The 20,145-nt window shown below is 44.3% G+C and overlaps 1 protein-coding gene and 1 long non-coding RNA gene across 4 annotated transcripts in view; one reads left to right on the top strand and one right to left on the bottom strand.

Moving 5' to 3' along the window:
* Positions 1–20,145, bottom strand: part of LOC147033175 (uncharacterized) — a 388,661-nt gene that overhangs the window by 159,075 nt on the left and 209,441 nt on the right. The window lies entirely within an intron of this gene.
* LOC147033182 (vasodilator-stimulated phosphoprotein-like) overlaps positions 1–20,145 on the top strand; it is a 62,233-nt gene that overhangs the window by 34,274 nt on the left and 7,814 nt on the right. For all 3 annotated transcript variants that reach the window (XM_085871304.1, XM_085871306.1, XM_085871305.1), the window contains 6 exons: positions 6,784–6,856; positions 8,355–8,389; positions 10,008–10,288; positions 19,129–19,238; positions 19,375–19,423; positions 19,553–19,589. In XM_085871304.1, coding sequence (XP_085727430.1) covers positions 6,784–6,856; positions 8,355–8,389; positions 10,008–10,288; positions 19,129–19,238; positions 19,375–19,423; positions 19,553–19,589 — 585 coding nt within the window. The remainder of the gene's footprint in view (positions 1–6,783; positions 6,857–8,354; positions 8,390–10,007; positions 10,289–19,128; positions 19,239–19,374; positions 19,424–19,552; positions 19,590–20,145) is intronic.

Here is a 20,145-nt window from a genome sequence, read left to right as displayed (position 1 = left end):
GGAAGAAGTCATTGCTAATTGAGGTGTTAATTCTGCTGATTTTGGACTAACGGTGCAGAAATCAGGAAAATGACTAAATATCAAGACCTCAAGCATGAAGTGAAAAGTTCCTGGAAGCTGAAGAATGCCAAAGTTGTACCAGTGATGATGAAGAACCTCATGGGCGTGATGAAGAACCTCACAGAGGAATTGAAAAACCATCCCTGGAATATCCCCACAAATGATCTACAGTTGGAAGTCGTCCGGGGCTCAGTAACGATCCTGAAGAGAGCCCTCGGCACAAAACTTTGAAAACAGAAAACATCACAGCTTGGTGCATGGATCGTGACCCCTTAACCGAAATGAAGGTGGAAACTTGGAACCCACCCTGGGGAGGACTCCATTCCACATTCTGAAACTCCATATGTGTACACACACACACACACACACACACACACACACACACACACACACACACACACACACACACACACACACACACACACACACACACACACACACACGACGGTGGATACTTCGAGACCTACCTGGGAGGGATCCATTAAACCTTCTGAAAATTAACCCAAACACCCAAGTCAAGTCATGGTTGAGCAGGCCAAAAAACATGGCAGCTTCAGACCCCAGCGAGGTTACCCAGGAAACACCTCAAGACCCGAGACAGCAAGGTGGCTGAGGATCACCTCATGAAGGATATTATTAAATAAGGCCGTTAATTATCTTCGAAAGGGGTGTTTTAATTAACCCAAACACCCAATTTTCACTCTTGCACTTCCTTCGAGTTTTCTTAGGATGCATGCAAAGTTTCAGGCTGCGAGGTTTTATAGTTTTGGAGTTATGGAGGAGACACACTCACACACTCACACACTCACTCACACACACACACACACACACACACACACACACACACACACACACACACACACACACACACACACACACACACACACACTACCTTTTTAGTGTAGATGAAAATCGGATCTCTTGGACTGAATCGGTGGATTACATTGCAATGCTTATAAACACCCAGAGACGCCAGCATTTGTGGCTTTATTTCATTTCCGTACATTCCATAACCTCAAAAATCTCTTCCTCTGAGCTGAATTTCAAAATTTGAAATTCTTCATTGATCTCAGCAACAATTTTGACCACAAACAAAAAAAGTGTTCATTTGTCCTATTCGCACATTGCTTGACATTCCGGGCGTCTCCGGGTGCATGGTGTTTATATGACTGATCGCTAATCGCTTGCCAAGCCAGCTGTTCCTCATCAACCATTTCGTTGGATCCTTAAGCCACTTGTTGAGCGTGCTACAAACTGCTTGGTTGTTCATTTCCAAGCCGTGGCCATACACAGCAAAACTATTTGCACTGTCACTGAATACATATATATATATATATATATATATATATATATATATATATATATATATATGTATGTGTGTGGGGGGGGGCTGAAAAAGTAGGTATACAGTAAGGATTATACCACTATTATAACTAGTGGAGAGTGTGAATGCCGGGGGCAAACCGTTTGAACATTTGAGGGATTAATATGTTTACTATTGATATGTTTATTATTGGTATGTTATTTTTGATATGCTTGTAATAGCAATAATACGTTTTGTGCGCACGTTTTGTTTTTCATTGTTGTATGCCTACTTTTGCAGCCACCTGTATATGTACGTATATATATATATATATATATATATATATATATATATATATATATATATATATATATATATATATTGTTACGGTATTCGCGCCCGCCGGCGTGCTGACGGCCACGTAACTCGAATCGCGGCACGTCGCCCACCGGACGGACAATCCAGTCGTGACCCTCTCGGACTAACGCCGGGAACCAGTCACGGGTGGACCTTTCGGTCTCACCGCGATCGAGCCAATCAGCCCCCGCGTGGGATAGGGTTGCTCGCCAAATTCGACCTACCGAAGTACCCACACGGAGGGTAGACCGGGCGATCGCACCTCGCCGCAGGTCGACTTCGGACACGGGCCACTTAAGCGACCCGTTCCGTACTATCGGGATAACCGAGCGGTGTTATCGTCGGCCTCGACGGTTCGATTAATTATCGGGCTTATTCAGCCCACTACCAACCCTTTACGTGAAGCAAGATGAGGATTCAATGAAAGAAATGACGAAGCGAAGCGGGAAACAGTTCAACACAAAGCACATTTATTCGCGATGAACGGAAAGCACACATATTCAATTCCACCAAAAGCACATAGAAAAGGAAAAGAAACACAATGCAATTTTACACAAAAAGCAAATGCGACAATGCAGATCTAATACCGATTACGCGAGCACACGGCAACACTTATACAATTTTACTTCACAGACGGCGCCGACAACACATACCCAAAACCAAGAAAAGAATACCCTCAAGGATGAGGCGGGCCTGAGGCCGAGACCGGGTCGGGCCTACCCGTCTGGTGATGAGACGCGGAGCGGCGATGGTGCCTCAACTCCGCGGGCCTCGCGGACAGTGTCTGGTAGGGGGTGGGAAAGGGGCCCCCTTGGTCGCACTATCTCAGCGCGGGGGGAAACAGGAGGGGGTTGCTGATGCTCGGGGGAAAGGAGGATTTCTACTCTGCCTCGAGTCCCGCGACGAGCGTCTCCACCTCGACCAGGTCGCGCCGTCGGCCTCCCTGGTGTGCAGCTCCCGGCACGACGCGAGCACCCCCTCGTCTGCCCTTGCCGCCTCTCCACAGCTCCGTCCCCTTCGCTCCGACTCCAATGCACACGACGACGACCAACTCCTTCTTGCTTCTTCTTCCCAACTCCACCGACTGCGAAGTCTTAACTCTCTTGACTGACGAACGCGGTCGCTTATATAAGCCCCGTGGCTTCGCTCTCTCATCTTTGACCCCCTGCCTTCGACCTTTCACCTCGCTCCCCATTGGCCCGAGAAAAAGTGGGCGTGAATGCATTTTGATCCATAAATTTGCATATAGCGATCGCCCTCCAACGCCCTGGAGGCGGGGCCAAATCGCCCCTCGCTCACCGATTGGACTGAACAAAAGTGGGCGTGTGTCGTTTTTGATCCGTTTTTGGAGCGGAAAATCCGTGGTTTTGTACACGCTGTTCGGCGCGCGCCCTGCACGAGTCCAACACCGGTACCCACAAGCGGCGCAAGAACGGTGGCGATGCGACGGTTGCGAGGTGTGACGTGAAGCGGCGCCGCGGTGGGTGGTTGATGTTGTGGTTGGTGGTGGTAACAATGGCGGTTGGTCCAAAATAAAGATAGTAAAAGAAAAACGGCTATCCTGAAGAGTCGCAGCACGCATGAATGACATGTATTCCCACTAGACAACGGGTTTGGGCCTAACTACACATATACTTACCGAGATACCTCACCTAAGGGACCTGAATGGTGGTTTGCGAATTTGGTAACCACAATAATATATATATATATATATATATATATATATATATATATATATATATTCTTATGATGCCGGGTGGTTCGGGGGTGGGGAACGACTGCTCGATGGAGCATTTTGGCCGTCCCCCCCCCCCCAAACACCGGGAATTGAAGGTTGTCACTCCGGATAACTCCGAAGTCGACGGGTCGCGTAATGGACCGTGGATGCCAATATTTTGACCGCGCGGTTAGGGTCTTTTTGTCTGATTCCAATTTATTTATATCTGATTGTCTGGATTGGACGAGGGGGTTTGGGTGTCATGGTGGCCAGCCGTGATTGGAAGAGGGGCGTGTTGGCGTCTCGGTGCTCCTCCCCCGAGAGAGGCTCTTTTGCCTTCCCCAGTGTCGAGAGGGGAGACATTCTTTTTTGATGGGGCAGAGTCAAAGCTCCGAAGCAAGCGGGCTCCGCCCACGTCCGTAGTCAGAAACACGTGTGTTATGGCGCCGTGGTGTGAAGTGAAGTTTGGGCGGGTGAAACGCTTGTTCGCCCGCAGGGTGGGAGGAGGAGTGAAGTGAGGGTTTTTTTGGCGTTGGCAGATTCAAAGATGTAAAAAATCTCACTTCAAAAGAAACCCACAGCGCACACATGAAATTAACCCGTTAGACATAGGGGAGCGATTCTAACTATCCACATATACTTCACGAAATAACTGAACTATGGGACTGCTGACTGTCTGTGTGCAAAAGGCTTCCAAATTCGTAACAATATATATGTATATATGTATGTATATATATATGTGTATATATATATGTATATATATATGTATATATATATATATATATATATATATATATACACACATATATATATACACATATATATATATATATATGTATCGATTAATTTAAATAATGTTCAGGCACCACTCGCCTGTGTTTTGCCCAACATTGTCATGTGGTGCCTCAGTGGTGGCTCATCCACTGAAAATGTGCAATTTTATTTGACACGACATTTCCCCTTTTTGTCCGATCTTTCATTTTACGACCCGTCACTACGATATAGATAAATACATCTGTAAAGTTAAACATTTCTTTTTTTTTTAAGTTTCTTCAACCATTTTGTTGAAGTGCTTGCTTGAGTTATTTAGCCACTTGGCGAGTGCTCTTCACGCATCGATCTCCACAAGCTTCCATGGCGATACATTGGTGCGGTTCTCCATGGGGAAATATCCGGAGTTAGGAAGGCAAAATAATTATGATGATAACAATGAGTACAAAAATGTTTTCAGTGATTACAAAGCAATGAATCACCACATCACGGCAGGATAGCCGAGAGGTATGTGCACTTGCTCTTCACTTTCTAGCCTGGGTTTGAATCCTGGCCCAGCTATAACCTCTCAACTTGGTATTTCATAGGCAGGATGATTCATCAATGTGTGCCATATCTTGGATGGAGCTTAAACCGGGCATCACCTCTGGCAGAATCCCCCTCATCCCCTCCCCTCTCCACATCATCATGCTCCCCTTCCACCTCCCCCCTCCCCTCTCCTTTGCTCTCACCTCTCTTTCTCTCCCACCCCTCTTCCTTTCTCTCTCCCATCCCTCTTCCTTTCTCTCTCCCACCCCTCTCCTTCTCTCTCCCACCCCTCTCCCTCCCTCTCCCCTTCTCTCTCTCCCACCCCTCCCCACTCCCACTCCTCCCCCACCTCTCCCCTCCCCCCTTTTTCCACACCCTCCCCCTTTGTTAAAGGGACTGTTAAGGACTGACGGTTCAGTCTTCAATGTTAAACGGCTTCCCCAGAGTATCACGTACGAATCAGATTCAAAGTGAGCCGACCAGATGGGTGCAAAGGTCGCTGCATGTGCGAGCGTGCAGGCAGGCAGGCCTTTGCCAGGAAGATATCGTGGGTTTTAAATGTTCCCACCCATTTTTATATGGAATCCTGCGGTTAAAAAAAAATGTTGCTGTGTTGGTGAATTTTATCATGCTTCCCTTCCCTTCCCCTCACACTAGCTTGCCTTCCTCTACTCACAAGCTGCTTTCCCATCCCTTCTCCTCCCCTCACACTGCTTTGTCTTCCCCTCCCCTCAAGCCGCTCTCCCTTCCCCTCCCCTCACACTGCCTTCCCTTCCCCTCATGCTGTCTTCTTTTCCCATAATGCTGCCATCCCTCCTCTTCCCCTCAAACTCACCTCCTCCCAAACCCCACCCCTCTCTACCCCCCATGGAAGTATCTGGGTGGTCTCCACATGCTGTATTAATGTGCTGTTTTAACATAACCCATTTTGTTCAATCCTGTACAACCCCGCTCCCCACTCCGTTCTCCACAAGTGCCACTGCCAAATGTAAGTTGAGAACCCCTTTCCCCCTCAAGTCCCTCAAACCAAATGCAAGTCCAAAACTCCCTCCCTCCCTCACGCTTATCTCCTCCCACTCCCAAACCCCTCCCCACTTACCCCTCCACCCCCCATTCTCTCTCCCCCATCATCCTCGCTCCCGCCCCCACCCCTCCAAGAGTGTATAGCAACGTTTGGTGAGGCAGAGTTCTCCCCACCCCACCTCACCCCTTCCTCGCTCTTCCCCTCTTCCTCGCTCTCCCCTTCATCTTCGCTCCCCCATCCCTCATCACTCCTCCCTCTATCCCCACCTCCCTCCTTTCTCTCTCCCCTCCGTCCTCTCTCCCTCCCTCCGTCCTCTCCCCTTCCCCTCCATCCTCTCTCCCTCCCTTTCTCCCTTCCCTCCTCTCCTCCTCTCTGCCTCCCTTCTCTCTTCTCTTCTCTTCTCTTCTCTCTCTTCCTCCCCTACCTCCTCTCTCTCCCTCTGTCACCCCCCCTTAAAACACCCGTCAGCAAAGCGACGGGTTGTATTTGCTAGTCCATACTATAAGAGAAATGTCTGTCTGTGTTGTCATTTTTCTCAGAGATGGCTGTACGGGTCTTTCAGAGGTTCATCAATGAGTGCCGGAGAGTGTTTTAGGCAAAATAATTTTTTGAAAATTTTTTTAAAATTTGGATCTTGGGGAATTTTGTTTTCATATCGCTCTGAGTGCCTCAGTCTTTGTAGCTACAGTATGTGAAAGGTAATATTAAATGATCCCTGACCCCATTCCTTAGTGGGTGTGGGGAAGTGTTTTCGCCCCCCCCCCCACAAAGAAAAATAGAAAGAAAAACAAAATTTGATTTCTTCAAAATACCAACAGGGTTATAACAGCGATGGGTAACGCCAGTAGTTACCCCCTACTCATACGTAATAAACATGGTCCAAGCAACAGTACTCCAAAAGTAATGAAATGTCAGTGGTACAGAAAATTTTCCAAAAAAATACATAGATACAGAACATTCTGTGGCTCTCTTTCAAGTAACCACCATTATCAATTTTCTTCCTCTGTCCCAAAACACCTACAGGTTCCAATGCTACCCCGAGCTGCACTGCTCCAGTCCAGGCAGCATCATCTCAGAACCCCCCCAACACTCAAAGGTATATTACCCGAACCCCATCAACTGTGAATATATTCTGGCAGTGGGACTTTTGTAGGCTGTATCAATATTTTGTATCAAATATTGATAGTGATGGAATTTTAGACAAACATGTCACCTGATCTCCAGGTGTAAGACACTACCACTTGAGTCAGGGACTCGACTGTGTGCCGTTTAGTCGATACTGTCAGACCCCGCTATTCACGGATTCGCTATTCGCGGACCCCGTGTATTCGTGTGTTACAAAGTGTGACCTGCTTTGACATTCACATTTTTTTAATACACTTCAGGATTGGTCTCTTTTATCCACCTGGGAAATTGGAAATCAGCCAACATCGCTGCATTACATAAAAAAAGGTGCAAAAACTGATCCCCTTAACTCCAGACCAATTAGCTTACTTCCGGTCGTCAGCAAGGTCATGGAAACCATCATCACAGTTGACATAAAATCATTCCTTTTCTCCAACGGCCTCATCTCAGATCATCAATTTGAAGTCAGACCTGGTCACTCCACGTTGGACATGCGGCTTCTACTCTCCCAACAATGGTGGAGGCCCTCAATATCGGATACAACATCAAGGCCGTCTCTCTTTTGCTTTTGATAGGAGAGGGGTGGGAGAGAGATATCAAGCTTTTGATGCAGTCTAGCTTCCTGCCTTGCTCTCCAAACTGTCTGCCTCTGGAATCAAAGACAAGCTCCACTCATATTATTGACTTCCTCCACCCTCGTAGACAACGTGTGGCTCTCAACCCATTCATCTCCTCTCCCTGTCAATGCTGGAGTACCCCAAGGCTGTGTTCTCAGGCCCCATCCTATTGCTAATCTTCATCAATGATCTCAATGACTCTCTAGAAATCCCTCTTTATCTCTTTGCTGATGACTCCACTCTCTGCCGTGACATCTCCCATCCCATCCTTCAGACAGACAAGCAGCATCCTCTTCTCTCTCTCCTCAGACCTTGACACATTCACAAACTGGTCAAACACACTTTTGCACATATATATATATATATATATATATATATATATATATATATATATATATATATATATATATATATATATATATGCCACCCTTTACATTCTCCTCTACCCCTCACCGTTACCTGCATCCCTTGTTTGGTGGTCTCCGACCGCTTTCTCCCTTTCTCCTGCTGTTCCCTTTGTTCTGTTGTGCCCTGATTTGTTCTGTGTAATTGCTCTTCCACAAACCTCATCCAAGTAAAAAAAACAAAACATGTCTTTAAACAATGCTCCGACATTCGCGAACCCGACATTCGCGAACCCAACATTCACGGCATTTTTTTTAGGAACGTATCCCCCACGAATAGCAGGGTGTTAACAGTATGTACAGTATTTAAACATCCAATTTGCCAGATACAAATCTAATATTTTGAATGTAACTTTCTTTCGTTTTTCCTAAGGTATGAACAAGAATAGTGATTGTAATTTGCCTGACTAATACCATTTGGAACTTGTACGTGATTGATTGGTTGCAGAGCGTGTGCCACAGAGAGTGCTGAGCAGAGAACAGGTGAGTGACGTTGAAATGTGCAAGAACCTTCTGCTATGACTTCACTTTCTTATTTTCGAAAGTTAAATTTGGTTTTAATGACTCTCTGTGATGCTTCGCCCTGGTAGTTAAAAAAAAAAAAATCTCATTAGCCCCCGTTGGACTTAGTCCGAAATGGGGGCTTATGGATTTGGTTTCGATTTTCGCGTCCGTGCATCCAAGCATCCACAACCGTATCTCCGACATGTATGGACAATGTTATTCATACTTGGCAGAAAGACAACACATGATGGCATACATATGCATGTCATTTTTTTTCCAAATCCAGACCCAAGATGGCCGACTGGCGGCCATTTTAGTTATTAAAAAAAACCCGATGTTGAACACGTCCTCAACCATTACTCGGACAAGCATTTACCGATGTTGTTCAAACTTGGCACGCACATAAGGAATCATGGCTTACACATACACATCATTTTTTGTCGAGATCAGCTCCAAGATGGCCAACTGACGGCCATTGGCCATTTTCTTAAATATGTCCCCGACCATTTCTCAGACATCCATGGTCCAATTTTGTACAAACTTGGCACAAACACAGTACATGATGGCAGACACATGGCCCTCACTCTTTTTTATTTTATTTTTATTTTTGCAATCTCATCAAAGATGGTCGACTGGGAGACTGGTGGCCATTTTCATTGTATATAAATATGAGCTAGCCCTTTCACTCCGTACAGCAAAATTACTGAAACAACGGGGGTTATGACATTTTGTATATTTTTTTACTTGTTGGTGTCAGGCGTGTGGAACCTTTATGATGCCATGGTAGACTGGGAGCATGGTCTGTTCTATGATGCTTATATGATGTCCTTTTCATAATACGCTGCCTGCAGTTCATTTCGATTAAATTTTTATCTAGTGCTTTTTATTTTAATTATAACCTCAAAGCATTTGATAAAGAGAATGAGAACGGCACTCGGTAGAGCCCATACCTCCACCTGGCCGAACAGTTACAGTTTACGTTTTGTATTCCATTGATTCGCCGGATCTGCATCCGGACCTCAACCAAAATGCGGATCTTCACCAAAATTGAATGAATTCGTCCTTAGCACACACCCAACCTGTCCATCAAATTTCATCTGAATCTGTCTTTTACGTTTTGATATATCCTGCACACAGAGAGAGATAGACAGACAGACAGACAGACAGACAGACAGACAGACAGACAGACAGACAGACAAACAGGGTAAAAACATAACCTCCATCCACCTTCAGTGTTTGAAGTAACACAAACACAAACAGACACTTCTCAAATTATAGTGCGTATGATATACAGTGTTCATGTACTCTAAGGAGGCACACACATAGATTTTTTCCAGCACTGACGCACACAATCAAAACAGGAAGCTCCAGTCGCGTACTTATTGGCAAAGGCATTTTTTCGATGAAACAGGCAGGACAATTTGAGATGCAGTTTCTCGGTAGAGTGCATTCCAGAATCGTGTTGGAAAGCGTGTTCGCCATAATCGCACACCATGCTCCCTCGGTGTACCAAGACCATCAGGCTTGCAATACTCACTGGCTAAATGTGATCGGGTTTAGGTTGGTTGTGATCTCAGGATGGCATTTTATGCGACAGGACAATCGGCGATACCACAAGCACCTCCCCTTCCACAAGCTACGCCATCACACCATGCTACCCCAAAACCTCAATCTGTCTCTCAAATTCCACCTGCTCCTCCTCTTCCTAACTCCTCTGGGATCCCAACACCTCCCCCATTGTCGTCCATTGTGGGTGGTGGGGTTCCCGCCCCTCCAAAACCTCCACCGCTTTCTTCAGTGATTGGAAAAGGAGCTGTAGATTCTTCTGGAGATTTCGCAGCTGCTTTGGCTTCAGCAAAGTTGAAAAAGGTTTCCAAGGTATGCCAAGTGAGATGCCAGAAACGCTGTACTTTATGTCTATTTCAAAGCTTGAAATTATGAGCTCTCTGGGAGATATTTCCATGTGTGGATGGAGACTGGTAGATGAAGAAGAGTAAAAATTCTGTCATTTTTGTGCGATATATGTATGTGAACCGTATTATGAATTTGGTAAATGTGGTTGCCAAATAGGAGTCCATTAACCTTTAAGGAGCAGTATTGGATACATTGTTGTTGCAATACCAATCATGTTGATCTGGTGTGGAAGAGGTAGATTATTAGGATTTACTTGGTCCTTCTCTAATCGGTTATACAAACTTGAAATAGTTTGATACCAACATGATGTCAAACCATTTTTTTTTTCCCAACAAAGCTTGTCAGGTTTTTTACACCTCTGCTGACGAAGTCACCGGTGGCATTATGTTTTCGGGTTGTTCGTCCGTCCATGCTAATTACCTCCACCACCGAAGGTGAAGGAGGTTATGTTTACACCCCCCCCCCCCTTTCTGTCTGTTTGTCTCTTTGTTTGTGTACAAGATATCTCAAAAAAATTGTGGACGGATCCGGATGAAATTTTGTGGACAGGTTGGGTGTGTGACGAGGACGAGCTGATTAGATTTGGTGAAGATCCGGATCCGGATCTGATGACTAGAATTTTTTAAACTGATTCTTCACCATTGAGAGATGGGGCCAAAAACGATCCAGTACTGTGTAGCATGAAATTTAAAAAATGTATTGGGCCCGATACGTTCTTGTGGATCAGGCATTACGTGGCGAAGGTATGCGCTCCACCGAGTGCCCTTCTAGTTAACCTCCGCCATCTTCGAAGATGGATGGAGGTTACTGTTTTCACCCCATTCTGTTTGTTTGTTTGTTTGTTTGTTTGTTTGTGAACAGTATTACGGAAAAACTCCTCGACGGATTTCGACGAAACTTGGTGGGAGGGTGAGGTATGGTCCAAGGATCATGCCATTAAATTTTGGACTTGGTCCCCCCCCCCCAAAAAAAATTTGTTCGAGAAAAATTTTTTTTTTTGCATTTCTACATGTTTGAAGTGATTTCCAACCCCCCTCAAATGTTTTTTTACCCCCCCTCAAAAAAAATAGAGAATTTTTTTTTTGCATTTCTACATGTTTTAAGTGATTTCCAACCCCCCCCCAAAAAAAATTGTTACCCCCCCCCAAAAGAAATTGTTAGAGAAATTTTTTTTTTTTTTTGCATTTCTACATGTTTTAAGTGATTTCCAACCTCTCCCCCAAAAAAATTGTTACCCCCCCAAAAATTGTTTTTTTGAATATCTACATATTTTAAGTAATTTCCAACCCCCACCCCCCAAAAATAGTTTGAAATTTTTTTCTTTTTTGCATTTTTACATGTTTTAAGTGATTTCCAACCCCCCCCAAAAAATTGTTACCCCCCCCAAAATAAAATAATTTTTATTTTTGCATTTCTACATGTTTTAAGTGATTTCCAACCCCCCCCAAAAAAAATTGAGAAAAAATTTTTTTTTTTTGCATTTCTTCCTGTTTGAAGTGATTTCCAACCCCCCCCAAAATATTTTTTTACCCCCACCCCCCAAAAAATAGAGAATTTTTTTTTGCATTTCTACATGTTTTAAGTGATTTCCAACCCCCCCAAAAAAAATTGTTACCCCCCCCCCCAAAAAAAATTGTTAGAGAATTTTTTTTGCATTTCTACATGTTTTAAGTGATTTCCAACCTCCCCCAAAAAAAATTGTTACCCCCCCCAAAAAAAATTGTTAGAGAAAAAAATTGTTTTTTTGAATATCTACATATTTTAAGTAATTTCCAACCCCCCCCCAAAAATAGTTTGAATTTTTTTTCTTTTTTGCATTTTTACATGTTTTAAGTGATTTCCAACCCCCCCCCCAAAAAAATTGTTACCCCCCCAAAATAAAATAATTTTTTTTTGCATTTCTACATCTTTTAAGTGATTTCCAACCCCCCGCCCAAAAAAAAATTGTGAGAGAAAAAAAAATTTTGCAACTTTTTTTTTCAACAAAATTTCGATTTTTTTTTTTCATTTTTATATGTTTTAAGTGATTTCCAACCCCCCCCCCCCAAAAAAAAATGGAGAAAAGAACTATAACTCTGTCAGCACTGTTGACATCATATTTAATGAATAAGATATAAGGTTCACTTGAGTGACCCAGCAGTATTGGCGGCGGACGTTTTGCACTCTCCCGAGTGCTCCCCCTCTAGTTTTCTCTGTTTTCTCTGCGACCACTAATCCGATTAACAAGAAATTTCTACCATAGGTGCTACTACTCCTGTAGAATATTTAAACGATAATTATGATGTCATAGGTCATGTGGTGTGGTGGCCATGTTGGAGAAAAGGAAAAACTTTGGACCTCTGTTTCTCTGAAACTGCTCCATGGGAACAATTTAAACTTGGCACATGTGAAGTACCTCCGCATGGGAAATGTTTGATTTTTATTGATGATGTCATGGGTGGCTTTGTTATGACGTCATAGTTGCATACGTTGAACGCTTTATCCCATCAGTATGAAAATTTTTGAGGGTCATCTAGGGCTCTATTGTATGGGGGAAAAATTGATGACGGCATCGGTCACGTAGTTCTGCAGCCATATTTTTTTTTAACATAAAAGCTTTCAAGAATAATGTGGGCGGAAGCATATCTGTCGACGTCGCGCCGTTGAAGAGTGCCGTTCTGCTTTGTCCTATTTTCTGCTTCCACAGCAGGAAGCTGGAGGCATTATGTTTTTGGGTTGTCCATCCAGTTGTCTGTCCATGCGTCCCTTCATCCGCCCGTTATCGGGTTTTTGTTACCATGATAACATGTGAACCACTGAAGGGATTTCAACCGAACCTTTCACAAGCGTAGATTATACTACTGAGGATGAAATTATTCCATTTGGGGTCAACAGGTGAAAGGTCAAAAGTCATGTGCCCTTTCTGCATCCTCAGAAACAGCCATGCCCCCAGTAAATGATGCAACCATGTGCTGAATGTGAAAGGAAAGGAAAATGTACTCTTTGAAAATCATTTTGCAGATCATAACTCAAGTTTGAAGCATGTGATGTTGACTTTCTTTGACTCGTCTCTTTTCTCTCTCTCTCTCTCTCTCTCTCTCTCATGCTCTCTTTGATGTGCCATTTAATATTTCATGTGACCTCAAATTGAGATCAAACATAACAGTGGGTTGACATGTAGCATATGTGGAGGCATATCCATCGACACATTCGTGTCTATTTGTATTTTCTTGCTGCATACTGCTTTGTTTTGTTCATTGGACAGATCCAGCAACTGCAGCAGTAGTCGAGGTGTATAGGGGCTGTATACAAATTTTGTTTTTTAACATTTTTTTGACTCTCCCCCCCCCCCCGAAACTCCTCCCAATGATGCCCAGTGGTGCTTTGGTTGACCCCCACCTTCAATGTGAACAAGAGCAATGTCGCCTTTTAAAAATTTTGATCAGCTTCCATTCTGCAAGCGTTTTTTCAATCGGTGGCATCCGACGGCTCAGTCAATGAGATGGTGTTGCCCTTCAGCTCCCTCCAAATTTTACAAACTTCTTTTCGGAAATGCCAAATCGTGGCGACCAATGAGTGATTTAAACAGAAGCCCTGCCAATTTTTGGGAGAATTCAATCGAGAGCAAGGTCATTTTAAATTGACCCATCCGGTTGTAGTGAAGGGAAATCCAAAATGGCTGTGCCCATGAAGATGAAGATATTATTGTCCCTCTGACACCCTCCTCTCCCCACCCCAAAGTGTCATGTATTTTATGTACGGTACCTTAGTACATCACTCGCTTCATCTGAAACTGTATTTTTGACCATAAATAATACATACTCACCCATCACTGGGGGAAGGGGGGGGGCTTTCTGTTGTGTAGCAGAAGATAAGGCCATTCTTGCTCACATCCATACCAGGAGAAAGTATACCATATCATAGCGTTTTTAACCGTTACAGTGACTGTGAATAATCATCCACTGGATACATTTACAAAAAGCCATTACACTTGTGTTAATTCATCCAGGGAAGAAGATTACTCATATTAGCGAAGATCGTTCAGCACAACCCGTGGCTTTGATTACGTGACACCAGATTTGCATTGCACGGCACAGATAGTTGACGTCGTTGTTCACCCTTTCATGTCAGGCTCATGCCTATTTATTTGATCGTGTCTAGTTTTCTGGTAGATGTGACTATTTAATAAGGTGTATTAAGCATTCCATGCAAGTATCGTTGTGTCCAGGGGGTTTAAATCCCACCTGGACAGATGGCAAAGCTTCTCCCTTGAAGGCTACAACCGAAACTCGGAGATTACTGCACGCGCGTTAACGGGGCGTAATGGCGGAGAGGCAATCCACCCAGGAGGGGTACAGCACACGGCTACAGTTTCTTCAAAGGAATACATTTAATTAAGACAAATGAATATTTACAACGGACAATAATTCCAAAGATAATGATAATAATAATAATAAAGGAAATAAATACTACAGTTGAGGCACCTCTCACAGAGACTCAAATACAGACAAATGGAACACAAATGAAAAAAAAACCTTCCTTTTTAACTATTCCTGCACTTATCTTGGCCCAGAGCTGATCCTTGCGGAATTGGAAGAGGCAGTTCTCTCGTAGTGAGACGAAAGCACGGCAGGCAATCCGCGAGCGGCACTTAACATCAAGGCTCAAAGCCCCAGTGCAACGGCTCCGTGTGCTCCGATCATCTTCACCCACCCGACCAAGAGCAAAAGGCCAGAGTCTTACTTCACCACGCGAGCCAAATCACCTCAACACGAATTCAATGGTCGTGTCGCCCTCCTCGGCGTGCGCTCAACCACCACTCTCGCCTCTCCAAACAATGCACCTCATGCCTCCACTCTGATCATGAGTGCACAAAATGCACAAGCCCACTGAGTCTGATGCCTCTCAAAATGTCCAGCCGACTGATCACGGCTCCCACAAAATGCACAGGCCAACTTCTTCTTCCTCTTAAAATGCGCAACCTCCCTTTCTCCCTGACTCCGACCATGCCGATATATATCCTCTGCCTCCGGGACCTGGCCTGCACACACCAAACCCGGGAAGGCGGGGCTTCTCCTGCTCGGCGAGCTTCTGATGTCACACCCATCAATCGTCCCTCGGGGGGGGGGGTGTGAATTCGCTTGTTGTCAACCTTTGAAGGCGGGGCTTTCTGCCCATTCATTGTGGTTTCAGGGACGCATTCCCCGCCTTTATTGCCGATCTTGAAATATAAAAACATAGGGAAAAAAATCACAGAGGGGAATCGCATACTGGGGAACTTATTCTTATTCCCGAGGCTAATTAACACCGCACCACCCCTTGTTTGGTGATATGTAACACTTTAGCTCACAGGTTCCCTACTTACTCACATCGAGATGCCTCCTACTCGTCCACGGACCAAGCAAGTCTACACGATGCTATATTCCCTATTAGATTGTTCCATCTACCCCCACAAACATAACAGTATAATCTGGATAATTGTGAAACTGTAGCTTAAATATTGTTTTCTACCTTGGTTCTGGGGTGGTGAACGTGACAGCGCACTGGTTGTGACTCTCCCTTATACAAGTGAAGTGCATCATGATCACGCTGGTTGTGACTCTCCCTAATACAGGTGAAATACGTTGATTTAGCAGCTAACAAATCCACACAGTTCAAATCAGAGTAAATACCGACTGTAGAATCAGTGTAAAATGAACGTGCGGCGTTACGAAAGGTTAAAGTTATGAATTCAGTTTTGTGACATTTTCAGGACGGTACCTTTTTGAGTGTTAACACTCCAAAGTGTTTTCAGATGTTGAAGTGAAACATCTGCAATCGTCATTCTGTAATATTTGTTGATTTCCAACTGTAAAAATTAATGGGAACAACTAGAAAAATCATCTCAAAATGCAAAGCCTGTCCATGTTTGCTTTGTCTTCAAGCTAAACTCGATGAAAATGTCAGTTCAAGAAAATTGGACATTTTATTGATTTGTGTTCTCCACAATCTCAAAATAAAATATGACGACGAATGCTCAATTAGTAAAAATGTTACAGCCTGGACATGCACGCAGAATTTCAATTGAAACACTTATGGCTGGTCCACCACTTCACCGACGACATCATCCCTACAATCTTTTATTCCCCATTGGGAGTAGAATGAGATGTGCCAAGTTTCAATTTTTTTTTTTTCTGATCAGCGGTTTCAGAGATATAACGTTTTAAATGTTGCGCGTTTAATCCAAGATGGTTGCCATACCACATGACTTATTACATCACAATTATCATTAAACTATTGTCCATGGAGGGTCGCTTCTGCGCTGAAAATAATGTCCATCAGGCAAGTGGTTGTTGAGCAGAAAAAGGCCAAAAAAGGGTCGAATAATAATAATAATGAAAATTATTTTAATCAAAATGATTAAAATATTATATCTTCATCATGGTAGGCATCACTGTTGGCATGAATGATGGCTTGACTTCTCGACCCAATCGTGAATGCATAGACACTGGTCGTGTTGTTGCCGGATGTGTGTTGTACGTCCTTGCAGAATGTGTGGGTATAGAATAAGTGTACGTTGGATTTGATGAGAAATAACCTGATTGGTTGGCGGTTGTAACCCCACTTGATGGTGATGTAAGGTCAGTGTACACGGTGAGATACCTTGTATACTGACAAAATCAGAGCTGAGTTTGTGACCCATAAGCTCATAACGGGGCTTGTTAAAACAGTGGGTATCTATGTGTAGCCATAATACAAAGCATTGGAGAAGGATGACGACAGGAAGTTTGTGTGTAAGGCATTAGTTGGTGTCTGGTGAGATGTGTATGATGGACCAGGAGCTGAAATCGTGTTGTACTGAACAGACAGAACTTGCCTGTTGTACATGTTTGACGTCGATGAGTTGTCCACGGATGCTGACATGACATGATGTATGAAATGACACTGGTTTGAGCGACGTAGCTGGGTCAGCACGTAGCACGTCAGGAAAATGAGCCACATGTTCAGACAGCAGCAGCTGACGCTCACGGACAATGCAGGAAACAAATCTCATTTGAGTCTCTCTCAGCAACCGCTCATTGGACAAAAAGTCTGACCAGTGATAGCCAAGGATTCTTCAAAGAGACCTGGTACCAAATGAATTCAGTCTCTCTCTCTCAGATCCCTGGTTGGAGTCCAAGTCTCACATCTGTAGAGCAAGACTGGAAGCACCAAGGACCCGAAGACTCGGATCTTTGACCTCCCGCACAGGTACCGGCAGCACCACACCCCATGATCCAGTGAATCCATGACTCCCCAGGCTCGACCCAGACGTCTGTTGACCTCTGACTCACAGCCAGCAGAGCCATGAATATCACTGCCAAGGTAAGTGAATCTCTCCCTGGCCTCAACATCCTCACCACAAACAGGTACAGACAGGACAGCAGTATCCAAGATGTCATTGAAAGCCTGGATCTTACTTTTGACCCAGGAAACCCGTAATCCCAGCGGCTCCGTCATCTCATTCAGCACCTCGAGGGCCCCCAAAAGGATCTCGAGAGTTATCTGCAAAATCAAGGTCAGAAATCTTGACATTCCTAAATGATGCACCGCAGCTTGATCTCTCCGACATCCTCCCCAGAATCCAGTCCATACAAGCACTGGAAAGTGTCGGGGGCAGTAGTGATGAGGTTAAGTATGATGTACAGCATGATATCTCAAAAAGTTGTGGACGGATTCGGACAAAACTTGGTTGACAGGTTGGGTGTGTGACCGGGAAGAAGCAATTCGACGTTGGTGAAGATCCGATTCTGGAAACGAGAACTTTTTTAATTTTCAAAGTGATTCTTCATCATTGATAGATAGTGCCAAAAACGATGTGCAGCATGATATTTCAAAAAAATTATAGACGAGTTATGACAAAACTGGGTTGGGTAGATTTTTGGTTGGGTGAGTTCGGTTGGTGACAATAACAAGCCAATTCGATTTTGGTTGAGGTCCGGATCCAGATCCGGCCCATCAGTGGGATACAAAACGTGAACTGTTCAGCCTCGCCGAGGTATGCGCTCCAGCAAGTGCCGTTCTAGTCTTACAAATATTTTCAAGTGTTTGTGTGTTTTAAATGTCCAATTGCATGTGTAGTGTTTGTTTGTGTGTTTTCAAGTGTCCAAATTGTGTGTGTTTGTTTGTGCGTGTGTACGTTACTCTTTCATGGCCTTACTGTAGCACTGAGCAGCCCCACATTTTGGGTGTAGGTACTTCAGAATCTGTGCAAAGTTTGAAGCCACCACCGGTTGGCTTTGAAGTCTGTTTTGAGGCCACCAAAGGCCACCATGAGGTGTATATTGGGATGTGGGGTCAGGCAGTGCTGCCCCCGGCCCCTCTACCATGAGAGGCAAAGTTAACTACGATGAGAGCAATAACTCCATTGCTTGTCCATGTCCAACACGTCCCGAAACGTCCGCCACCCAGCCGGGCAGCGTCGGGGACCCCTTCTATTATACCTTAATTTTTGCAGAGCATTGGAGCTGCTGAAGCAGTTTCTAACCAATGGTTTTACAGGGTGGTTTGCCACTGCCTTCCCAACATTGTTTGTCTATGTTGTTTGTCTATCCTTTTGAATGTTGAGTGTCAAGCAAGGAAGCAGCATGTACCAATTTTTAGGTCTTTGGCATGATTTGAATAGGGTTTAAATCACCAACCTCCCAGACTCAGAGCAAACGCTCCAGCCATTACGCCACTGAGTCTGTTTATGTATGTATGTATGTATGTATGTATGTATGTATGTATTATGTATGTATTATGTATAATGAATACTGTCACCCTCCTTTCCACCTTGCCTTTTTTCTATGAATCTAAACCTGTAGTCGGATGAGGGGTCGGGAGGTGGCGGATCAAGCAGCAGTGTCGGTTCAAGCACATCTGGGGGAGGTGGAGGCGACCTGATGCAAGAAATGCACGAGAGGCTGAAAAAACGGTAGGTCAGCATGGTTGTCACAAACTATAATCGGCTTTTACTCCTTGGTTGCTTCCTGCAAACCTTACATGGGGCCAAAATTGACGGTCTGCACAAACTGATTCCCCCTAACCCCCATATCGTTTCCACCTTGCAGCCAGAAAACTGTTGGAAAATCATCGCCGCAGGACAATGCTGAGACGCCGGTAAGGTTATTTTGTTCCAATCGAGCTGATAATAACGATAACGTTGAACGCACAACATTTGTAAGACAATTATCTATCGGGCATCGTTTGCTACAGTAACAAGGCCCTCATTGAATTTGTCTTTTGCAGGATGAAGGAGAAAGCAATAACATCAGGCAGAATGCAGGTGAGAATGGGAAAACTCGAGAATCCCATCAAGCATTCATCCATACTCATTATAATAAATTATACTCAATTATAATAAATCGTGCCAAACAAGTGCCTGAAGCTAGAATTTGAGTGGTGTTCAAATAGTTTTACAAACACAATGTTCACAAGTTCAAGACACACCAAGGTTTTTTTTTTTATTACTTTTCATTACTGTATATGAGGTATAAGTTTAATGTTGGTTGGTGTTGGTCACCATTAGTTGGTGACCATTAAAGATCCCACGGTGTCCTTTACGAAGAGTTGGCGGCCTATTGCCGGCACCCCGGAACAAATTACAAATTCCTGCCACCTTCAGTCGAACCTCACTCTTGGCCAGCCTGTTCGTGAAAGGCTTGTGCCAAATATGTTCCACTGCCAATCCCACAAGACGGTGGGAATAATTGAGGCCATTTACAGAAGTTAGTCGACCAAAGATGTTTTGAAAAGCCCTGCCCACCTTGCTCTCAAAGAGTTTGAAGACCGATTGCTTTGTATCGTGCCATTTTAAACCGTCAGGTTTCGTAACAATGGAC

Source organism: Eptatretus burgeri, chromosome 2, assembly GCF_056783735.1.
Source record: "Eptatretus burgeri isolate ZD-2024b chromosome 2, Ebu_testis_v1, whole genome shotgun sequence".
Lineage (NCBI taxonomy): Eukaryota > Metazoa > Chordata > Myxini > Myxiniformes > Myxinidae > Eptatretus > Eptatretus burgeri.
This window is presented reverse-complemented; position numbering and strand designations above follow the sequence as displayed.